Source organism: Chelonoidis abingdonii, chromosome 19 (assembly GCF_003597395.2).
Source record: "Chelonoidis abingdonii isolate Lonesome George chromosome 19, CheloAbing_2.0, whole genome shotgun sequence".
Lineage (NCBI taxonomy): Eukaryota > Metazoa > Chordata > Testudines > Testudinidae > Chelonoidis > Chelonoidis abingdonii.
The window spans coordinates 20,435,054-20,457,087 of record NC_133787.1 but is presented as its reverse complement, the minus strand read 5'-3'; the positions used below and the strand labels follow the sequence as shown (position 1 = coordinate 20,457,087).

General features: G+C 44.9%; 1 protein-coding gene across 1 annotated transcript in view; it reads left to right on the top strand.

Moving 5' to 3' along the window:
* LOC116815656 (uncharacterized protein F13E9.13, mitochondrial-like) overlaps window positions 1-22,034 on the top strand; it is a 52,042-nt gene that overhangs the window by 3,378 nt on the left and 26,630 nt on the right. The window contains exon 4 of the mRNA XM_032764185.2: window positions 12,414-12,594. Coding sequence (XP_032620076.2) covers window positions 12,414-12,594 — 181 coding nt within the window. The remainder of the gene's footprint in view (window positions 1-12,413; window positions 12,595-22,034) is intronic.

Sequence of the window (22,034 nt, the reverse complement as noted above, 5' to 3'; positions counted from 1 at the left end):
CATTGCGCTCTGTATCCATGTGTTGCTGCACTTTTTGCTTTGACTTGACTGGAGTGCAAGTTTCTGGCATGGCAATAATGCAGGGTCTCAGTGACTGGAGTTTAAACAGGGCTTAAATGGATAAACAGTCACTCCTGTGAACTACTTTTATTTTCTGCATAACATTTTGAATATGTTTTATTTTTATATAGTATCATAAATTCACATGGTACTTTACAGTCAGAGTAAGATTGAATCTAAAAGAGCGTAATCTTAAATTACAGAAAGCTAGAAATGAGACGCAGAACAACATTTAATGTAAAGAAGAGTGTGCAGAGTATTGGATGGATAAGCTAGAAGGAGTCATGGTAAAAGTGGGGAAGGAGAATAGGGTGCGTGAAAGTGAAAGAATGAGATGAAAGGGAGTATTAAGAAGAAATCTGTGAGGAGTAGAAGACATATCAGTTGTTAGTGGGCACGAGGTTATGTATGGTCTTGAAGGCAGAGACCGAAGTAGAATTTGAGATATTAAAAACTTATGCCCAAACCATGTGAACAGCTCCATGGAGGCAGACCTCTGTGCCTACAAAGAGGGCCATTGGCTTCACAGAGTTTACCCATGCAGATTTTTCTGGACTGATGCCTCAGGCTGTAAGATAGTTGAGGCAGGATCTGTGGGTTTGGGGGTTTTTCTTCTGTCTTCTACAGTAAGGGATCTGAACCTTTTTCTTTCTGAGGCCCTTCAACATGCTATAAAAACTCCGCAGCCCACCTGTACCACAACTGTTTTTCTGCACATCTAGTAGATTAAAAGATGTATTAAACTGATAGTTATACAGTTAAACACACACATATATAATAAAGAAAAGGATAAAATAGGCACAAAAATAAAAAACTGAATATTATTTTTGTTTTATTTACTTAGTGTAAATCTGGCAGGGTGCGGGCTTCGGCTTGAGGCCTAAGTGGCACGACGAGGGCTTTGGCTCCTTAGTCTCTGCCCTGCACCCCAGTGAGTCTAGCGCTGGCCCTGAAACCTGCTTGTGGACCCCCCAGTTGAGATCTGCCATTCTACAGCACAAACCATTCTGAGCACTTACTGAAAATACAACAGGAAATAAGTGACAGAATTAAGGCAACTAGAATGTGATGTGGTTAGAGTGGCAGGAGAGGAAAAAGACTAGCAGTAGGGCTTTGTGTAGAATCGCCGGAGTAGGGAAGCTAGAGATGAACATTGTGGTAGAGGGTTTGGGTACAAAGGTAATCTGTAGTTCTCTTAAAGCCACTGTCACACATTCCATTATTTGACTATACTACTAGAGCTTAAATTAACATTTAGCAGGAGGAATTTTGTTTCCCTTGTGTAAGGAGTTATATACTGAAGCCTTTAGGGACAGAACTGAAACAGTATCAAAAATACATTTTAAAAAATCTGATGAAGAAAATGTATACACTTAAATATAACTCCCTTAGTTGGCCTCAGTTTTAGAACACCTTCAGGAATTTTAGATAAGTCACTAGTATTATTATATATGTTTGTTAAAAATTTTTTTTTTTTACTTTTTGCCTTTCTTTGCTGGATCCTCAATTCCCCTTCTTCAATTAATGTAACAAATCCTGGACTGACTGGGCTGCCATACTTTACAGTATCAAAATTGCTAAGCTCTTCACTTGCAAGCTTTAAAACTTGCTCTGTAGATAGATGAAAGGTTAATGCAGTAATTTCTCTGCATATTAAATCTTATATTCACTCAAAGTAGAAGTAGGAGCACAAACATTCCATGTAGCATTCACAAGCGCAGCAATAGTTTAATTCCAAAGTTGAACATTTGAGATAGGCTTTGCAGTTGAAACACCTTACTGCATTGTGATTGCAACACCAAACACATGAGAACTCTAAAAAAAACAATGAAAACCACACACCTACTTTTTTTGATAATGAGGGTCAGAAATAACTGTGAATATCAATAAGGAGGCTGTTATCAAATTGTGCTGAGAACCCTGATAATGCTTTCCTTCTGCTACCCTATATCACTTGAACCATTTTCTTTAGCACTTTGAATGGTATACTGGTTCTCATGATACCTCAAAGGATTCCTGGTTTCTGGTTGTTGAGAGAGCGCTCAACTCCTCCAAACTCAGCTTCCTCTGGGGAGGCAAGGAATCTATTGTCTCTCTCCCTCATGGGGACTTGAGGAATGGTTAGACTGCCTCTTCTCTTCTCTTGAAGGGTCCTGATGGTTCTCCTCTCCCACTAGAAGATGGATGTTCTTTAGTGCCTCAGACACTGGAAGTGTTACTCAAATCTACCCAACCGCTGTCTGGCAACTACCTGTTGATAATTACTTGTTTATGTAGGCAGGAGTGCCCTGTGTACCCAAGCCAATTAAGAATTTAGTATCTATGGTTTAGAATCAGAAGTCCTGAACAATAGCTATGGGTCCTTGTAAAAGGTCTTCCCCCTTTGATCTCCTACATCATTGCATATAACTATTTCCTCCATGCTAAGAATCTTCACAATATTGTAACGTTTCTCTGTCTAAGTGAATTGGACATAACTGCTTTTGAGCTAGCTGATCTTGAAGCAGCACCATCTATCATAGGCATTCCTAACGTGCCCATTACCATGGTAGAAAATTGACAAGATCAGCTGGCAGGCTTTACCACTGAAGTGACTCTTCCTCTTTTGGAAGAGGCGCTTACACAGCAACAATCCTAAGCCCCATCAGCCCTACTGCAGAGGTTGGATTTTAAGATTCATACTTTGGTCACCCACCGGGAAACACAGGATTTTACCACTATCGCTCATGAATTCTATCTACAATAGACGTTTTAGCAAGCATTTCTCACTAGGGCTATCACCACTCCCATTGTAGATAAGGCTTTCCGTGACTTCAAGGCTGAGAATTGTTAAAATTGCTTAGTGTAGACAAAGCTAAAACAAAGCTAAATTTTCAAAGCCCTCTGTATGCACATCATTGATTAAAGGAAGTCCTGCATCTTTAGAAGGTGCCTTGCCCAGTCCATTAGCAGTTTTTTAACATAATACATATGAAGGATTTATAATGTTGGAGCACAATAATGAAGACAAGTGAGTGCTCAGATAGGAGGCCATCTGTGCTGAAAAATATCAAATACCATGTTCTTGTATTGCCAAATAACCAGGTTGCCTACACAAGATTTTATACGTGACAGATTCTAAGACTTTAAAGTCTCTGTAATTTTTTCCAGTGTTCTGCTTTCATTTTAAGAAGGTGTTTATAGCAAAAATACAGGGTTCACAGTGTAAATCACTGGACCTACGTTAACTCAGCCTCACAGAAAGCTTCTACATTGAAACAACAAAGATTCAAGTTTTCCTTCTTCACATCATTTACTTTCATTAACAATTACTTTAATCACCTAGTTGAGACTATTTAAATACTAAAATGAAGTAGAGGCAATTTAAAAATACAGCAAAATACTCAGCTAGCATGAGAACATTGCTAAAGAAACGTGGACTCTGTTGTCAATTTTTACCCATATAGTTTCCCAAACAAGTTGTCTTGTCTCACTGACTCCTTGTAAAGAATTTGGGATTCTTCCTACCTCCTTTGTACTTGGAAAGTTTTACATCTATATGCCTAATTTGTATTAGTTTTTTAACTTCACTTAAAAGCTGCTGCATGGATATGGCAAGGATTGATGGTTGGAGTCTTAGTGGAACCTGCACTTTAGCATGGAGAAAAGTCTTTGTAAGTATCCTTTACTCCTGAGGGAATTCTGAGCCCCTACAGACAGAGAATTCATGTCCCTCGCAGATTCCCTTTTCTACCTGGTAGAAAATAGATTTTGCCAGGGAAGTGCTGCAGTTACTCCTTTTGCCCACCAGAGACTGCTGTGGCACCAAAAGAAAGGGCAGATGGCTCTAGGCCGGGCAGCCAGCCGTGGAGAGGGAGACAGCAATGGCCGCCTTTCTCACAGTGCCCTGCCCACAGGGCCAAGTGAGGAGGCACGGGATATGGGGGAGGGGAACAGACTGAGGCACTTGGTGCTGCTAGGGGGTCACCTAAACTGGGGTTCAGAAGGGCTAGTGGGGATCACAGGGGCTGAACAGGAGTGGAGGTTCAGGAGCACATGAGGATGGGGGCAGCAGGCTGGCTGAGTGGGGGTGCAGGGATGTTACCACTGACTCCCCCAAGTCTTTGCGCTGCTTCTGAGAGGTGTGAGGAATACATTCCTGTATTGTAATTTAAATGAATTATTACTCAAAGTCTATATTAATAAGACTAGTAAGAAATCTATTTGTCAGAAAATATTTCTGAATATTTTTTGTTGTCTGTATTGTTACAGATACACTTGCTGACAGGTATTTTGAAATAAATTGTCAAAATAATTGAACTGGCATGATTATATTGTGTTGTTTTGACAAATAAAATATGCAGAATTTTAAAATATTATGCACAGAATTTTTTATTTCCCCAGGAGTAATCCTTGCGCTGGTCAGTTTCTTAAGTCCCATCCACACTACAGTGTGGTGGGATCTTGCATAATTATTATCTGATATACCTTGATTTAGTAACAGAGTAGTACACAAAAGACCCCTTGCTTACTTTAGATAAAGAAGAAATCTTTTTGTTCAAGCAGAGCTTTTGAAGGAAAGCTGGTCTTGTGTTTAGGGTAGATTACTCCTACAAAAAGAAATTAGATCTTGTAGGACAGTGGTCTCCAACCTTTTTTACACACGATCACTTTTTGAATTTAAGTGCAACCCAAGATCTGCCCCACCCCTTCCCCAAGGCCCCGCTCCACTCAGTCCACCCCCCCAATTGCTCGCTCTCCCCCACCCTCACTTTCACCTGGCTGGGGTAGGAGGTTGGGGTGTGGGCTCTGGGCTGGGTCCAAGGGGTTTGAAGTGTGGGAGGGGGCTCCAGGCTGAGTCTGTGGCAGGGGTTGGGATGCAGGAGGGGTGAGGGGTGCATGTTCTGGGAGGAAGTTTGGGTGGAGGAGGAGGCTGTGGGCTGGGTCAGATTGTTGGAGTGCAGGAAGCGGTACAGGGTGCTGGCTCTGGGAGAGAGCTCAGGGCTAGAGAAGGGGGTTGGAGTGCAGGAGGGGTATGGGATGTCGGCTCTGGGAGGAGGCTCAGCATTGGAGCAGGGAGGTGTACGGGATGCTGGCTCTACGAGGGGGTTCAGGGCTGGGGGTGCGGGAGAGATGTGGGCTCCCGTCGGGTGGCATTTACCTTGGTCGACTACCGGTTGGCGGCACAGCGGAGCTTAGGCAGGCTCCCTCCTGCCCCGGCCCCAGGCCACTCTCAGAAGTGGCTAGCATGCCCCTGTGGCCCCTGGCGGGGGCACGTGGCTCCACACACTGCCCGTCTCTGCAGGCACCACCTCTGCAGCTCCCATTGACCTCAGTTCCCCGTTTCTGGGCAATGGGAGCTGCAGGAGCGGTGCGCAGAGACTCCTGCACCCCCCAGCATGCTGGCTGCTTCCGGGAACGGCGTGGAGCCTGCCTTAGCCCTGCTGCACTGCTAGACTTTTAGTGGCAGAGGCTCCAGGATCAATTGGCGGGTTGGCACATTATCCAACAACAGTGGTCACCAAGTGATTTCCTGTTTATAGGGGAGCGGCTGAGGCAGAGCTAGAGGCATTGATTTGTCCAGAACGCACCTGAGTGCTGGAAAGGAGATATAAACTGATGATTTCTAAGTGAAAACTCCACCAGAGAGGTCCTTTGGGGCCATCTGCCTGTCCCAAGTCAGGATAAAGGAGGAGGGTTGGGCGTGGGGCTAGCAACTCCACCCCGTAAAAAAATCAACCTGCTACAGAAATGCCAACAATAGAGACAACAGAGACTTTTACCCTGGAAAAAGAAGGGTCTTCAACTCGAAGATACATGATGCTGGGTGGTGAAAACCGTGAGGAAGTGAAAGTTAGTTTTCTACTAGACTGTTGTTTGTGTAACTATATCAGTATTAAGGTAAATGGTAGACTCGCCCTGTAGTCAGAAGAACAAATATCCAATAGCTAATTGTAACAAAAGGAGAGCTTTTTGTTATAATATTTTGCACGTAATACATTTTAGACACACAAACACATCAGTCAGAATGAAAGGGATTACAAGCAATTTTGTATATGAGAAGGGAGGCAATTGTCTGAATAAGTAAGACATAAATAATCTTAATATTCAACTAAAAAGAAATGCTAGAGAAATAATTAGAAGAGTTTTATCTGTTCCTATCCAAATACATTCTGTTTTGAAATTTGTAATACAGTAACTGTTGCCATAGATTTCTGCTCTATAAGCTTAAGTTCCAAGAACTTTAATGCAGCATAACTATTTTCTCTCCACCATTTTAATTAGCTGTCTGATAATAATGAAATCTGTTTTATATACACATGAATTCAGTAAAAACACAAAAATCTGTAAGTGTTATAGTTTTGACACGAAAATAAGAAAGAAAGCTTTGAGTTAATATATCTGTAATTCAGCTCACTGTGTTGCAGAACATATGTCCTCTTTTTTTAATTAAACAAAACATGATGTGCAAAAGAACACAGTTCTATCTGATGGTACCCAGAGAATAACATGTTATTAAAGTAATACCCAGAGCCTATGGCATTGCCCAGGGCTTAGGGGCACTCTGGCAGAGGAACAGATCTACTGAAGTGTCTGGCTATAGGTGGGTTAATGGGAAAGGTCAATTTTTGTGCATAACGGCATGTACACTTTTGATTGGAGCTGTTGTGCTTTAATATCTTGTGGCAGGAGCTGTTGCAATAATAAAATGCAAAGTCCTACTGATTTTGGTAATGCCTCCATAAATAGTATACACAGGATCATCAGAACGGTAATAGGAGAGGCTTTCATTTTTGGATTTTAATGAATAAATGACATACTGTGTTTTTTTTAATGCTCCTAGAAGAATTTCAGAAGTTTTCATAAATAATTTTAGTGAGAATTTTCTATCTGGACTGTTATCAATATAAAATATTTGTATTCTCTGGATCACCTAATGTGCTATATGTCTACAAACCCAGGGCCGGCGCTTCCATTTAGGCGCACTAGGATTTAGGGGGGTGGCATTTTGCCACCCTCAGCGGCAATTCGGTGGCAGGGGATCCTTCTGCGCTCTGGGTCTTCGGCGGCAATTCTGTGGCGAGTCCTTAACTCGCTCCGGAACCCGCTGCCAAAGTGCCCCGAGAACCGGGAGCTGCGGAAGGAACCCCCCGCCACAGAATTGCCGCCAACGACCGGGAGCGTGGAAGGACCCTCGCCTAGGGTGCCAAAAACCCTTGCGCCGCTCCTGTACAAACCACACAATCAAAAATTACCACTTGAGCCATTCAGTGTTTTGTTTTGTTTTTTTTCCCCATCATGAAGCACAGTGTGGACAGCATTAATCTGAGGCCTAGACATAGCCCTCTATGACTTCCCTCAAACTGTGGGTCAGCACATAGTCTGCTTCCTCTCTTCTTAGAAGCTGCTGTGAAATGCCGCCTGTTACACAGTCCAGTCCCTCACGTCTGCTCTCTTCATAGGAACAGACATAGACACTGTTCTTCCTATTTGTTTTATGGTTCATGAGAATGATCTTTTGGGGTGGATTGAGCTTGGTCAGTGCATACACAAAGCAGTGCATCTTCCCAGGCTGTATGTTGGTGGCGGGTATATTGGTGAGACTGGCTAACAGGGTGGAATTGAGAAAGGGAGAGGAGACGCTGATGTTAGGCTCATTGAACTAATGCTTCTCTTCTTACTCCATGGCAGTGATCAGGACTTGGGAACCCTTCCTACCACAATAGAAATATGGGAGTGGGGGCTTCTCGCCCTGGGAGGATAGGAGTTCTAGCCCTCCTCCTGTAACTCTGCAGTGAAGAAGAGACTTTCCTGTAACTCTGGGGTAAAGAAGAGAATTCCCATCTCATGAGTTCTAAGAATTTGTAATATAATAAAAAAAACAAACCCACAAACAACCACCGGCTAGGGTCCTTTTTGCCTCTCAAATGATGCATACACACACAATAAATCATTACTTTTACAGTTCTAGGGCTCTACTAGCTTCTACATCCTGTACGACAGTATAAACCAGGGGTAGGCAACCTATGGCACGGGTGCAAGCTGATTTTCAGTGGCACTCACACTGGCCAGGACCTGGCCACCGGTCCGGGGGGCTCTGCATTTTAATTTAATTTTAAATTAAGCTTCTTAAACATTTAAAAAACCTTATTTACTTTACATACAGCAATAGTTTAGTTATATATTATAGATTTATAGAAAGAGACCTTTTAAAAACATTAAAATGTATTACTGGCACGCGAAACCTTAAATCAGAGTGAATAGCTGAAGACTCGGCACGCTACTTCCGAAAGGTTGCCGACCCCTGGTATAAACTCTTAAGATACTTGGGGGTTGGTTTTTCCCTTTCAGTTATAGGGTGTTCTGTATTAGTTATTCTTAAAACTGTGTGGACTTTTGCCCTCCGGCTGCTCAGGCAAATAAAAATCTAATAGCATAATTTCTCCCTCCATGGTGATCATTTTTATTGTGCCCAAGGTCGTGGCAGGTGACTTGAATCTCGCAGTGGGCAGCCACCTCATTGCCTGTGATCCAGGAAAAGGCCTTCTGTGAGATTGGAGAGTTTGGAAACTGCTTGCCAAGGTGACTGACTTCCTTACCATTTTGGAGGGAGATATGATGCTGCCAGTGGAAGCAAGGAATCCTATATTCTATCTGTTGGCCACCTTCTGGTTCCTCATGGTGGCTGTTATCTGCTTGGTGATGGATCAGAGTTTAGTGCAAGGCTGCATTTCATGTTTGCAGATGATGCAGCCCTTGTGGCTCACAGTGTTGATACCCTACATCTTATTACTAAGTTCTCTGATTCGTATAAAATCTTTGGGCTAGCAATAAGCTTGAAGAAGACCTATCATGCACCAAGGCTCTTCAGAACCAATTCCAGATATCACCTTAAATGGTACTCATCTGGATGTTGTTGCCCAATTTTGCTGTGTTGACTCTACTGTTACCAGCATTGTAGATCTTGATGCTGAGTTGACTAGAAAAATTGGCAAAGCAGCCAGGAACTTTGGTCTTTTGCAAAACAGAACCTGGTACAATAACAAATTGTCAACTAAAGTGAAAATCTATATTTATGAGATGTGCTTTATCCACTCTTCTATATGGCTCAGAAACATGGACAACTTGCGTCAAATGTATCAAAAGACTAAACAGCTTTAATATTAGATGCTTGTGTAAAATTCTTCGAATAAAATCACAAGATAGGCTGATAAATATGGAAGTGTTTAAATTGTGCTGGTATGTCATTCATAGCAATGTTGATTAGTAAAAAAAGACTAAGGTAGTTTGGATATGTCAACCAAATGCCAGATAACAGGATCCCAAAGTGTGTGCTGTACTCTGAAGATTGCAATGGGTCTAAAAAGAGAGGCAGACTGCTGCATAGATTTCAGGGTGCTTGCAAGGATGATGGAGTATCCTTTGGAATCTCTGTGGATGATTGGGAAATGCTGTTCTGGTATTCGGAGTCAGCTTGTAGATGGAGTGAGGCATTGTGAGGCGGACTGGATTGAGTTTTGTGATGACCGAATTTAGAGGAGGAAATAATCTGCTGCTCTGATTCAGAGCATTGCTAGTGTGCCCTACCTGAGGATGGGAATGTCACTTGTGCATTGGACTGAGCAGCCATCAAAGAATTCAGCAGCATATACCCCATGCTAAGCAAAGAAAGACCATGCCAGTAGCATTTCAGTACAAGAAGTTTTTGTTTCATGCACAACACCCTTTCTGTCATGGCCAGACTGTTTAAATAAAAAAAAGTAAACTGACTCATAGAGCTGGTCAGAAGTTCTTTAATGGAACCTTTTTTAGTCAGAGAATTTCAATTTTGACAAATTGGCAAACTTTTTGCAGAGACTTTGACAAATCTGCAATTTTTGGAAATATTTCTGGCTTCCTACCAGCTCATCCACCCGGTTCTTCAGCAGCCCAGGCTCCTAGTTTTTTCAGCAGCTGAGAGCCTACAAGCATTGGGATCCCCAGCTCCTAAACTCCCAGGCTCTTTGGTCCTTCCATAGCTTGCCTGGCAGAGTATCATGGAACAGGTCTTCTTAGGGTTTTCAAGTCCCAACTTACGAGGTTCCTGCTCAGCCAGGGTCCCAGAGCTTTCAGGGTCTGTAGCTGTGGGGCAACCCACTGAGAGGACTGCCCAGAGTTGAGACCCCAGTCTGTTTTGAAGAGAGTTGTGAAATTTAATAAAACCAAATTTTGAAATATCTTAAATCTTCTTCTGCAAAATGGAATAGCACAGCTCTACAAATCAGGAACTTTGGGACCAGAAAGAAATTCTGTCTTTTAAAGTAGATTAACATGAGTGTGTGAGAGAGAAGGGTGAAGGATTTACCTTTCCTTTGACGTCAGCTGGGTTCAGCAGGCCTTTTTGAATGAGTAGACTAGAGAGCATTTGATCAAGTTGGAATTTCTGGGACAATTATTTGCTGCATCTCAGAGATTTTTATGAAATGTTTTTAATTGTGTAATTCTGAGAGTCCTATATAGTGACTGATGGTTAGTCAGTCAACTTTATCCCAAAGTATAAGCACAGGATGAGAAGTGAAGGTGTTAAGCTGTTAAATTGTGCAGTTGAATTGGACATGATTAAGAACAGATTTGAGGCTTCTTTATCAATACCTGTACTGTTTCTCATGGTTGGGGGATCCTTGACTTGCAAAGCTGAGTCCTCCCGGTGAAGAAACATCAGACGGTGAATGGCTCCATTAATTGGTTTGAGCTTTAGGGCTAGGTTCATTGCTGAATAACCATTTGTTATTAGCCAACTAATAAAACTGTGACCTGTTGCCTTTAAGGAGATGTGTCTCCTATTTATTTAGGTATTTAACTGTCAGTCACTTGGGGACATCAGCAGTATCCTATTATGTTATTTTCTATAAAATTCATTTTAGTATGGTTCATGTATTTGGTTTTATCACACTTTCAAGAGACTGTTTAAATGCTCAAATTTGTTTTCCCATTCCTTAATTTTAGGTGTCTGTTTGTGATGTCAGATGTTTAGTCTTCAACTCGGTCATCACACGCTGGCTGCACATTTATGATATTGTATCTTTTGTTGCAGAAATATCTTCTGCATTAAAAAATACCGTTAAAATGAAAAAAATGTACAAATGTAATGTTTCCTTAAAAATATTTGTCTTTCTTCCTGGTTCTACATTCTTACCATTAGCCGCACCTCATAGATTGTTATTTCACCTGTTATTGTCCCTATGGTAAAATTTTCTTTGTTGAAATGCTGTCTCTGGTGCCTTCCAAACCTGTTTAGTTCAGTTAGGACACCCTTGATAGGCTAAGTCCTCTTGGAACAATCTCACTTTCCCCTAATTATGGAGTTGTAAAGAAAATAGGAGTTATGTATTTTTTTCAAATTATTCCCTTCTGTACTTTTAGATTTAAGTGAAGATAGGTTAGGGAGTTCCAAATTCTTTTAAGAATCCTTACGTGAAGGCAAAACATTAGATTTGAATTGATCTTTCAAGGATACATGTTTAAACTTATTAGTCCTGGACATAATTATATATGATTTTCAGCTACTGATAGTTTTCTAATGTATACCATACTGATGATTAAAAAAACCAACCAACGTCCCATATAATATACAAAGATGTTAAATAAATCACACAGGTTGAATCAGCAGAATAGTTTATAGCCACTCCATTGTTTACCAAATATGTGTTTCTTCCAAATGAGACATAATAGTAGACAATAATTGGCAACATCTTCTGTTAAGCAATCTTGAATCTAAAATATGAGCAGTGCTGAAGCTTAATACCAAAGTTATAGGCACCTTAAAAATACTATAGATAGATATTTAATTCCTCCTCTTCTCCCTCAAATTTTAGTCATTTGAAAACATTTTCATTGATACAGTTTAAAAAAAAAGAAACAAAGAAACATATGTTTATCCAAAATAAGTTTAGTCTCTTGATATTAATTAATTTGAAAATTTCCTTGATTATATAAAAATGCAGTTGTCCAAACTTACTCAATATACCCTATTCCATCTGAATAATTGAGGTTTGACTCTGCAGTATGTGTTGTAAATTAGATCTATGATTTAACCTGTTCCTTTATAGTTCGCATTGTAGTACAGATTCAAAGGAAATCTAGTTGACAAAATGTGTAATTGAAATCATATTTATTTTGTTTGTGATTACAGATATCATGATGTTGATTAAAGCATTTTTGCAAGTGGGTATTTGCATCAACAATTTACTGTAGATAATCCCTTCTTTGAAGAAAAATCTTTAAATATAGTGTTTCTTTTTAATACAAGTCTTTGTCTAATATCAAAATAGCTATGATTTTTTTGAAATGGCTCTTCTCAGTTTAATCAGATTTCTCTATAATAATCTCCACAGGATGGCTTGATAGTGGAAAATATGCACGACCTTCCTTACACGGTTTATGTTGGGCCAGAAATAACTGCAGCAATGGCAGTCATTAGTGCTGCAGTGAAACACACCTGCCCACGTCTCCCATTGGGTATCCAGATTCTGTGTTCTGCAAACCAACAGGCTGTAGCTGTTGCTCTTGCTGCAGGTAATAGAAATGACTCATAATTTGGTACTGGTAATTGATGTAATATTTCCTCTCTGAAACTTGTGTGCTAACATAGACACCCTCAGGAAGGAGACAGGAAGGGCACAGATCCTTCAGTACTCTCTCTCGCCTGAAAAGTCACAAAGAGGGTTGTATAAAAGATGCCGACTTCATATTAAGAGATGATCCCTATTCATTGTCCCAGTGAGAAGCAAATAAAGATTAATTTAATCTACAATGGTTAAACATCTGATTTCAGTTATATCTTGGGATACTCTTGGTAGCTACTGTAACTATCATTTCATTTTCGTAAATGAATGAAATGAATGTTTTGATGTGGTAGTTAATAAGAAGATAGTCTTCTTCAAGTGATTGCTCATGTCCATTCAACTTAGGTGTGTGTGCTTGCCACATGCGCTGGTGCCAGAAGTTTTTCCCTCAGCAGTATCTGTAGGGGATCGGGTCTGGCATCCCCTGGCGTGGTGCGTGTGTGCCGCAACATGTAGGGTGCTGCCAGTCCCCTCCACCCTCAGTTCCTTCTTGCCGCCGCTGACGCTGCATGGAACTGGTGATGCTTCAGCTAGAGTTGTTGCTTTTCGTTCGAACTCTTTTGCCTCTTGCAAATATTACTGTATATAGTTTCCCTCTAGTTTAGCTCAACCTATTTAAGTTGGAGACTTAGTAGGTCCCTAAAGAGACTTCGCCTCAGAATGGGGCATGCCCGGTCCCCAGGATTTAAACCCTGCAGTTGCTGTAAAAGGCCCATGTCCATTAGTGATCCATATAATAGTTGTTTACAGTGCTTGGGCAAAGGTCACATTAGTGATAAGTGCAAAATCTGCAAGTCCTTCAAGCCCAGGACAAAGAAGGAGCGTGACATTCGCTTGAAGGTGCTCCTGATGGAGTCTGCCCTTACCCCGATGTTGGAGAAGCGCTTTGATTCTGCGCCAAGCATCGTGACTTCGGTGCGCAGTGCCCCGCCAGTACTGCCTATGAGCCTGCACCAGCCGCCTTCCATGGCTCCAGCCAAGAAGCCCAGGATGATGGGGCGAGGAACGTCTCTAGCTTCCCACAAGGGAAAGGACAAGTCTAGGGTGGACCAAGGCTCTGTCTCGGGAGCCTTTTCACCCTCTTCGGGATCCTGGGCCCCAGCCTAAGTTGAGTAGTGTACCCCAGCCCGCAGCGGTGGAGGTCCTCGTCCCCTCTGGGTGCCGTCCACACTGGAGGCCCTCCAAGGAGTGCAGGACATTATGTCCCTCTCGGTGCCACCCACTCCGGTCCCTGCGGGTCCTGGGGTAAACTTGTGTTGGGACCACCAGTCTTCATCTTTCTGGCAGCACTCCGCGTTGCGGGGGACATCCTGCCAGCGGTCACCCTCTTGCGGCTGACACGCTTTTGACTGTAATAAGCAGAAGCTTCTTAGCCTCATCCGGTCTCCGGACTTAAGACAAGGGTAGAGAGGCTCGAGGCGTGGCTTGCCGTTAACCGAGCGCATGTGCCTGGAGGCATGCGCCTCCCTGCAGGAGTTTGAGTCAGCACCCAGAATATCTGTGGCACCAGTGCTGCTCCAGAGACAGGTTGAGGGACCAACGGTACCATTCCCCAGACTGTCGCTGATCCCTCAGGGCGGTGTCACCACATGCAGCTGCATCTAGTTCCCGATCCCGCTCCACATCCCGGTACTGCTCTTTAAGTGTGAGGCATAGATCGCCAGCCAGGGGCCATCGTGGATCTGCCGAGCACCGCCGGTCGCCAGAGCCCCTATCCAGACGCTCCTCAAGGTCAGCGGCATCCAACTTTGGGAGGGGTGACTGGTACCGATCCCGACAGAGCCACCAATCAGCCCCGTCTTGGTCGCAGGGGAGCAATCACTCGGGCTCTGGCACAAGATTTCCTAGGCGTGGGAGCAAGGCTCTGACACCTACGATGCAGAATATGTGGGCAGCACTGCAGCCAGACCCGTGGCCTCAGACTCCGTGGCCAGCATAGCAGTACCCATGGAACCCATGGGGGTTCACTCAGGCTGCTCGCTCGGTATCTGGAGCTTCAGAGAGACCGGTTACAGCCCTCTCCCACCCACCTACAGCCCAAGAGGCCTCGGGTGCAGGCACCCTGCAGGCACAGGAGGAAGTGGACGAGTAAGCTGCTGGACCACCTATGGTTGCGGAGGGCCACTTGGTACTGGCTTCCTCCTCATCGTTGCCAGACGATAGTAAGGCCCCCTCCACTGGTGCTCCAGGATGATGGTAAGGCACATCAGGAGTTGCTAAAGAGGGTTGCCGCCAACCTGGGCCTCCAGGTGGAGGAGTTAAAGAAACCTGCAGACTCCCTGTTTAATGTTCTCTGCCCCATGGCCCCGGCCAGGGTAGCCTTGCCCCTACATGAGAGGGTCACTAAAATTACAAGTGCCCCCTGGCAAACCCCCTTCTCCTTGCCTCTGATCTCCAAGAGGGTATGGCACAAGTAGTTAGTGCCATCCAAGGGCCACGAGTACCCTTTATACCCACCCTGCTCCCTATTCCCTAGTGGTAGAGGCAGTCAACCACAGGGAGAGACAGGGTCAGCTGGGGGCTACCCCTGAGAATAAAGATTCCAGGAGTCTGGATTTGCGCAGGGCTTTGTGGCTGCTCCTCTCTGGCTTTTCCGCGGAGGCTCAGCAGTCAATGCAATACCTCCCTTTGACGGGCACACCGTGTTCGCAGAACAGACAGACATTAAGGTCCATGGCCTTAAAGATTCCCATATGACCCTGAAAACACTGGGCCTCTACGTCCCTGGCCCTGCCCGCAAACGGTTTAAGCCACAGCAGCCTCAAAGTCAGGGGAGCCACCCTCACCAGGAGCCTCCCCACAAAAGATCCAGGGGCTACAAGAAGCACCCTGGCCACCAACCCCAGTCTACATCCCAGACGGGCTCAATCTGCAGTAAGCTGATGGGCATGCACCCGTTTTGAGGGTACACCCTTGGGTGAGCTACCAGACTTTCCCCAGATCCTTCCTCGCTTCTGTTTGCCAGTCACCTTTTTGCCTTCCTCCCTGCATGGCATCTATAACATTGGACCGATGGGTCCTCAGTACGGTGGCCCAGGGTTACACCCTTCAGTTACTTTCTACCCCCCTTCCCACCCACCCCTCCCCGTCCCTCATTAGGGACCCGTCTCACGAGAATCTTCTTGTGCAGGAGGTAGAGAGTCGACTGCAGCTGGCTGTGGTGGTGGTAGTTCCTGTGGAGTACAGGAGCAAGGGGTTCTATTCCTGATACTTTTTAATCCCCAAAGCCAATGGCGGTCTGTGGGGCTTGAACCTCAACTTAGTGAAACTGAAATTCCTCATGGTCTCTGTGGCTTGCACCGTCCCCTCCCTGGATCCAGAAGACTGGTACACCGCCCTCGATCTGAAAGATGCGTACTTCCACATCGCTATCTTTGAGGGACACAGATGCTTCCTCCGGTTCACGGTAGGTCCCAACCAGTATCAGGTCGCAGTCCTCCTGTTTGGCCTAGCGATAGCACCACGAGTATTTACCAAGTGCATGTTGGTGGTGGCGGCTTACCTCAGACATCGGGGTATCCAGATCTACCTGTACCTTGATGACTGGCTCGTCAAGGGCAACTCTAGGACCAAGAAGACATTGCGGTGCTGCTAGCCAAGTGTAGTCATCTCGGCCTGTTGATGAACGACAAAATATTCATGTTAGTTCCAGTACAGAGGACAGAGCTCATCGGAGCAGTGCTCGACTCAACCTGTGCCAGGGCATTCCTGTTGCTGGAAAGATTCAGGGTACCAGACCTCATTGTGGAAGTCTGTGTTTTCCCTGACCACGGCCAGGGTTTGCCTCCTCATACTAGGTCACATGGTGACATGTGCATATGTGGTGCACCACACCAGGCTCCAGATGCAACCCCTTAAGCAATGGCTAGCGACAGTCTACTGCCAGTCCAGGGACCACCTGGAGAAGGTTTTCAGCATCCCTGCGACAGTACTTACCTCACTGCAATGGCGGACTGACCCCGGGAAAGTCCTGGAAGGAGTTCCGTTCGTCAGCACTCCTCACTCAGTTGAGTTGGTTTCAGACGCCTCGGACCTCACATGCGAGGTGCACCTACATATATAAACATCGAAGAGCTATGGGTGGTGCGCAGAGCATGCGCAGCCTTCCTGCCTCACCTGTCGGACAGAGTGGTCAAAGTCGTCACAGACAACATGGCCTCGATGTTCTACACCAACAGGCAAAGGGAATCGCAATCCTCATCCCTTTGCCAAGAGGCACTCCATCTCTGGGACTTCTGCATCGACCACGGAATCCATCTAGAGACTTGTCACCTTCCAGGGGCCAGGAACACGCAAGCAGATCGCCTAAGCAGGGACTTCTCTCACCATGAGTGAGTGATTCACCCGAAGGTAGCCGGCATGATTTTCCAGAGGTGGGGAACTCACCAGGTGGATTTGTTCACCACCAGGCAGAACAGGAAGTGCCACAGGTTTTGCTTCAGATGGGGTCTGGGCAAGGGCTTCTTCTCTGATGCCTTCCTCCTGCCGTGGTCAGGAAGGCTGATGTATGCTGTCAGGGTTCCTTCTCCACTCTGAACTCTAGTGTGCAGACATGGGGACCGGAATGAAAGACCCTCTAAGCTTATTTTTACCAGTTTAGGTTAAAAACTCCCCAAGGCACAATTTCTCTCTTATACCTTTGATTAAGTAACGTTGCCACCACCAAGTGATTTAATCAAACATTTAGGGAGGATCACTTGGAGCTCTACCTTCACCAAATATCTCCCCAAGCCCCAACACCCCTTTTCCTGGGCAGGCTTGAGAATAATCCCCCAATCCCCTACACCCCCTTTCCTGGGAAGGCTTGAGAATAATATCCTTAAAAATTGGTACAGGTGAACACAGACCTAAACCCTTGGATCTTAAAACAATGAAGAATCAATCAGGTTCTTAAAAGAAGAATTTTAGTTAAAGAAAAGGTAAAAGAATTACCTGTGTAAAATTGGGATGGTAAGTACTTTACAGAATAACAAAAGGCTCAAGAACACAGAGGATCTCCCCTTTAGGCAAAACCTTAAAGTTACAAAACCAGGCGTAAATCTTCCTCTTACACAAAGGAAAAGACAAGCCAAAATAAAAGTAAACTAACACATTTCCTTGCTAAATACTTACTAACTTTATAGGAGCTGGATTGCTTGCTTCCTTGATCTGTGTCCAGCAAAAGCCCACAGAACAGACAGACAAAGCCCGTTCCCCCTGCCTCCGATTTGAAAGTATCTTGTCTCCTCATTGGTCCTTTTGGTCAGGTGTCAGCAGGGCCGGTGCAACCATTTAGGCAAACTAGGCAGTCGCCTAGGGTGCCTAGTGGTTGGGGGCACCTAAAAGCCTCCTCAGGTGAGGAGGTGGAGTGAGCTGGGGGGGGGGCGCGCGGAGAGGGTTGCCCGCAATAACGAGGGGGGGCGCACAGGGAACAGCTCCCGCCCCAGCTCACCTCCGCTCTGCTCCTCTGCTGAGCACACAGCCCAGCTCTAAGTCTCCTCCAATCAGTGCCGCAAGCCTGGCGGGGAGGAGATTAGAGGCAGCGCCGAAGTGCTCAGTGGAGGAGGCGGAGCCGAGGTGAGCTGGGGCGGGCTACTCAGGCAGGGTTAGCTTCCGCAGGAGGGCTCCCAAGCAGGGTTAGCTGCTGGGGAAGAGGGGAAGTCTCCCAGGCAGATTTAGCTGCTGGGGGAGCAGGGGAGGGGGGAAATCTCCCCAAGCAGGGTTAGCTGCCAGGGAGGGGAAGAGGGGAAGTCTCCGCAAGCAGGTTAGCTGCCGGGGGGATGGGGGGAAGTCTCCCCCACGCAGGATTAGCTGCCATGGGGGGCCGGGGGGAGAGGGGTTAGCTGTTGCGGTGGCGTGGTAGCTGCTGCAGGGGGGGCTCCCCGGGTGGGGGCTGGTTAGCTGCCTTGGGGGGGGCGGGGTTAGCTGGGGGGGTGCAAGATGGAAGTTTCGTCTAGGGCACGAAACTTCCTTGCACCGGCCCTGGGTGTCAGATAGGTTACCTGAGCTTCTTAACCCCTTACAGGGTAAAGAGGGATTTTATGCTACCCTTAGCTATATGTTTATGACATATGCGTTTCCTCTGAATCTGCTCATCAGCAAGGTCGTAGTGAAAATCAAGAGGGACAAGGCACAGCTAGTCATGATTGCCCTGCCGTGGCCTCACCAGCACTGGTTTGGAACACTATCAAGCTTGTCAGTGATCCCTCCGTGGGCAATGCCGAAATGACCGGACCTGCTGTCACAGGATCATGGCCGACTTTTGCACCTCAACCTCACGTCCCTCCACCTCATGGCGTGGATGTTGCATGGCTGAACCCGGATGAACGGGCCTGTTCGGAAAGGGTCCAGAAGGTCCTCGAGAGTAGAAAGCCCTGGGCTAGGCAGATATATCTGGCATAATGGGTGAGGTTCTCCCGCTGGGAGTCTGAGCGACGCATCTCCCTTTCGCATTCTTCAGTGCAGTCGATCTTGGACTTCATTTAAGGAACCAGGGCTTGGCGCACTGCTCTATCAGGATGCGCCTGGCGGCCATTTCACCCTTTCATCCGCCAATCCAGGGGGAGACTGTGTTCTCCCATGACATGACTGTCAGGTTCCTTAGAGGCCTCGAGGTTCGTTCCTCAAGTCCGGTCCCTGGTCCCACAGTGAGATCTCAACTTGGTTCTGTCCAGGCTCATGGGCCCGCCCTTTGAGTCTTTGGCCTCATGCTCTCTCTCTCACCTATTACGGAAGGCAGCTTTCCTGGTGGTGGTAATGTCAGTGAGGCGAGTCTCCAAGTTGTGAGCCCTGACCTCAGAACTAGCGTACATGGTCTTCTGTAAGGACAGGGTCCAGTTCCGGCCCCATCTGGCCTTCCTTCCCAAAGTGGTGTCTACTCTCCACATGAGCCAGGACATCTTTCTTCTGGTCTTCTGCCCTAAGCCCCATGAGACTAGTGAAGAGAGTCGCCTTCACGCTTTGAACATAGGAAGGGCTCTGGCTTTCTACCTAGACTGGACAAAGTCTTTCCGTAAATCGACTTAACTTTTCCTCTCTACAGCTGATAGGATGAAGGGCCTCCCAGTGTTCACGCAAAGGATTTTTAACTGAATCACTTCTTGCATTTGGACCTGCTACGAGTTAGCAGGAGTCCCGCCGCTGCCAATTGTGAGAGCCCACTCGACTACAGCGCAGGCATCCTCAGCGGCCTTCCTGGCACACCTCCCGATCCAGGACATCTGTCGAGCCACAACATGGTCCTTGGTACACACGTTCGTGGCTCACTGTACCATCATGCAGCAGGCCAGGGACGATGTTGGGTTTGGCAGAGCTGTATTGCAATCTACATGTCCCTGAACTCCTTACCTGCCTCCCTGGGTACTGCTGGGAGTCACCTAAGTTGAATGGACATGAGCAATCACTTGAAGAAAAAAGACAGTTACCTTTTTCCGTAACTGGTGTTCTTCGAGATGTGTTGCTCATGATTGTTCCAGAATGTGCCCTCCTTCCCCACGATCGGAGTTTCCGGCTAGAAGGAACTGAAGGTGGAGGGGGCTGGCAGTGCCCTATATGCCGCAGCATATGCGCACCACTCCAGGAGGCACCAGAGCTAGTCACCTACGGATACTGCTGAGGGAAAAACTTCCGGCACCAAAGCATGTGGCGAGCACAAACACCTAAGTTGAATGGACATGAGCAACACATCTTGAAGAACTGTCTTTACTCTTAACCAAAATATTAAGCAATTTAAATTGTGCTTAGAAAAGTTAAATGTAAATTCAACTTCCCTTGCTACATGAATCCTATAAGAAACAGCAAGGCTAGCAAAGATTGTACTATCTATTCCTCCCTGTGGAAAGTTTGGTTAAAACAATTTGTGTTCCCCATGTTTGTTTCTTGGTTTAAAGCTGATGGCTGAATTAACACTGAAAGCTTGCATTTCCTATCGTTACCTTTAAGTAGTGACAAACAAATCTCAGGTTATATTGGCATGCTCTTTTCTAGTTTGCAAGTATATTTTCCATGATCTATTTTATCTTCTTGCATTGCGGTATTACCTTTTTCTTCCATGCTTCACAATGCACTCTGTTGTAGGTAAGTTCTCAGGCTTCTTTGAACCACCGTAGTCTTTTAGCTACAGAGTCATGGTGAGTGGAGAGCAGATGCATCTTCTTATAATATCATACCATTTAAATGGTTGTTTTTACCAGCTTTTGCTTCTAATGCTTTTGTAATATTTTAGAAACTTTCCCCTAATGATTTTATCCTTTTTGTTGAGAAAACACTTTTCTTTTCTCCCTGTATTTTGAATGGAGTTCATCTGAGTATCAGTTTTAATTTTAATACAAATGACAGTTACTTTGATTACTAAGATTCTTGTCATATCAGAATATTTTTGTTGGTGATTGAGCTTCTCTGATTTTTTTTTTTTTTTTTTTTTTAAGCTCAACTCTGGAAATAATGTCTACTGCTGCAGAGCCAGGCAGGCAGCACATACCATTCCATGTCAATGAATTGTGTGCATGCAAAAATATGTGCACATACTTTCTTTGATGCATTTAAAATCACAGGACTCACATGTAAAGGACCATTTAAACTGCTCTGACTGGTGGGTGGCATGTGCATTTACCCAGATTGCTCATGCACTAGCAGTATATTCACATATTTTTGCATGTATAGTTCCAAAAACCTGGCACTTTCTTTTGCAAGACCCACAAAATTAAAAGATGTTTATTTTAACTTTGTGGTTTAAAAAAAATTAAAAACACCATTCAAAAAATGTAGACTTGTCAATTAGAGTGCCAGCTGTAATTTGGTTGAATTTTTCTCTGAAAATCTTAATAGTCTGTTTTTAAGGGAGTTTTTATTAATAGAAGTGTTTTAACTGTGATTTATTTTTAACATTTTAAAAACTGAAAACTGAATTTTTTCTGTTGATCTGGTTGGTAAACTAGCAAGCTTAATCCATTTTCATTGCTGCCCTAAAGCCTATAGGAAAACCCATGGCTGCAATAAAAATTAACGAACAAAATCCCATTCTCTTCTAATTTTTAGGTACAGTTTCCATGTAAGGATACTGGATGTGCTTAAGTGCTTGCAAACACATCAATGTATTGTATTTCAAAAAACCTGAACCGAATGCTTTAAGTTAACTGGGGTTCATTTAGGGACATGTTGCAGTACCAAAAGGAGAATATATTGAAGGAGCAATGTATTTCTACAACTTCTTAGTCATTATTAATGAAGGTACTGTTAGAGTTTTCCACATCTCTGCTGCTGTTCTGCACTACTTGCTCTGTAACTGAGGGACTGGAGCTCTGAAGAACCTGTGTTTAATGCATTTCATTCAACTGCTGCAAAAATGATTGTCTCAAGCTCCATGAACAGGAAAGCAAGAAGAAAGAGGGAATCACTGTAATCTGAAGAGCC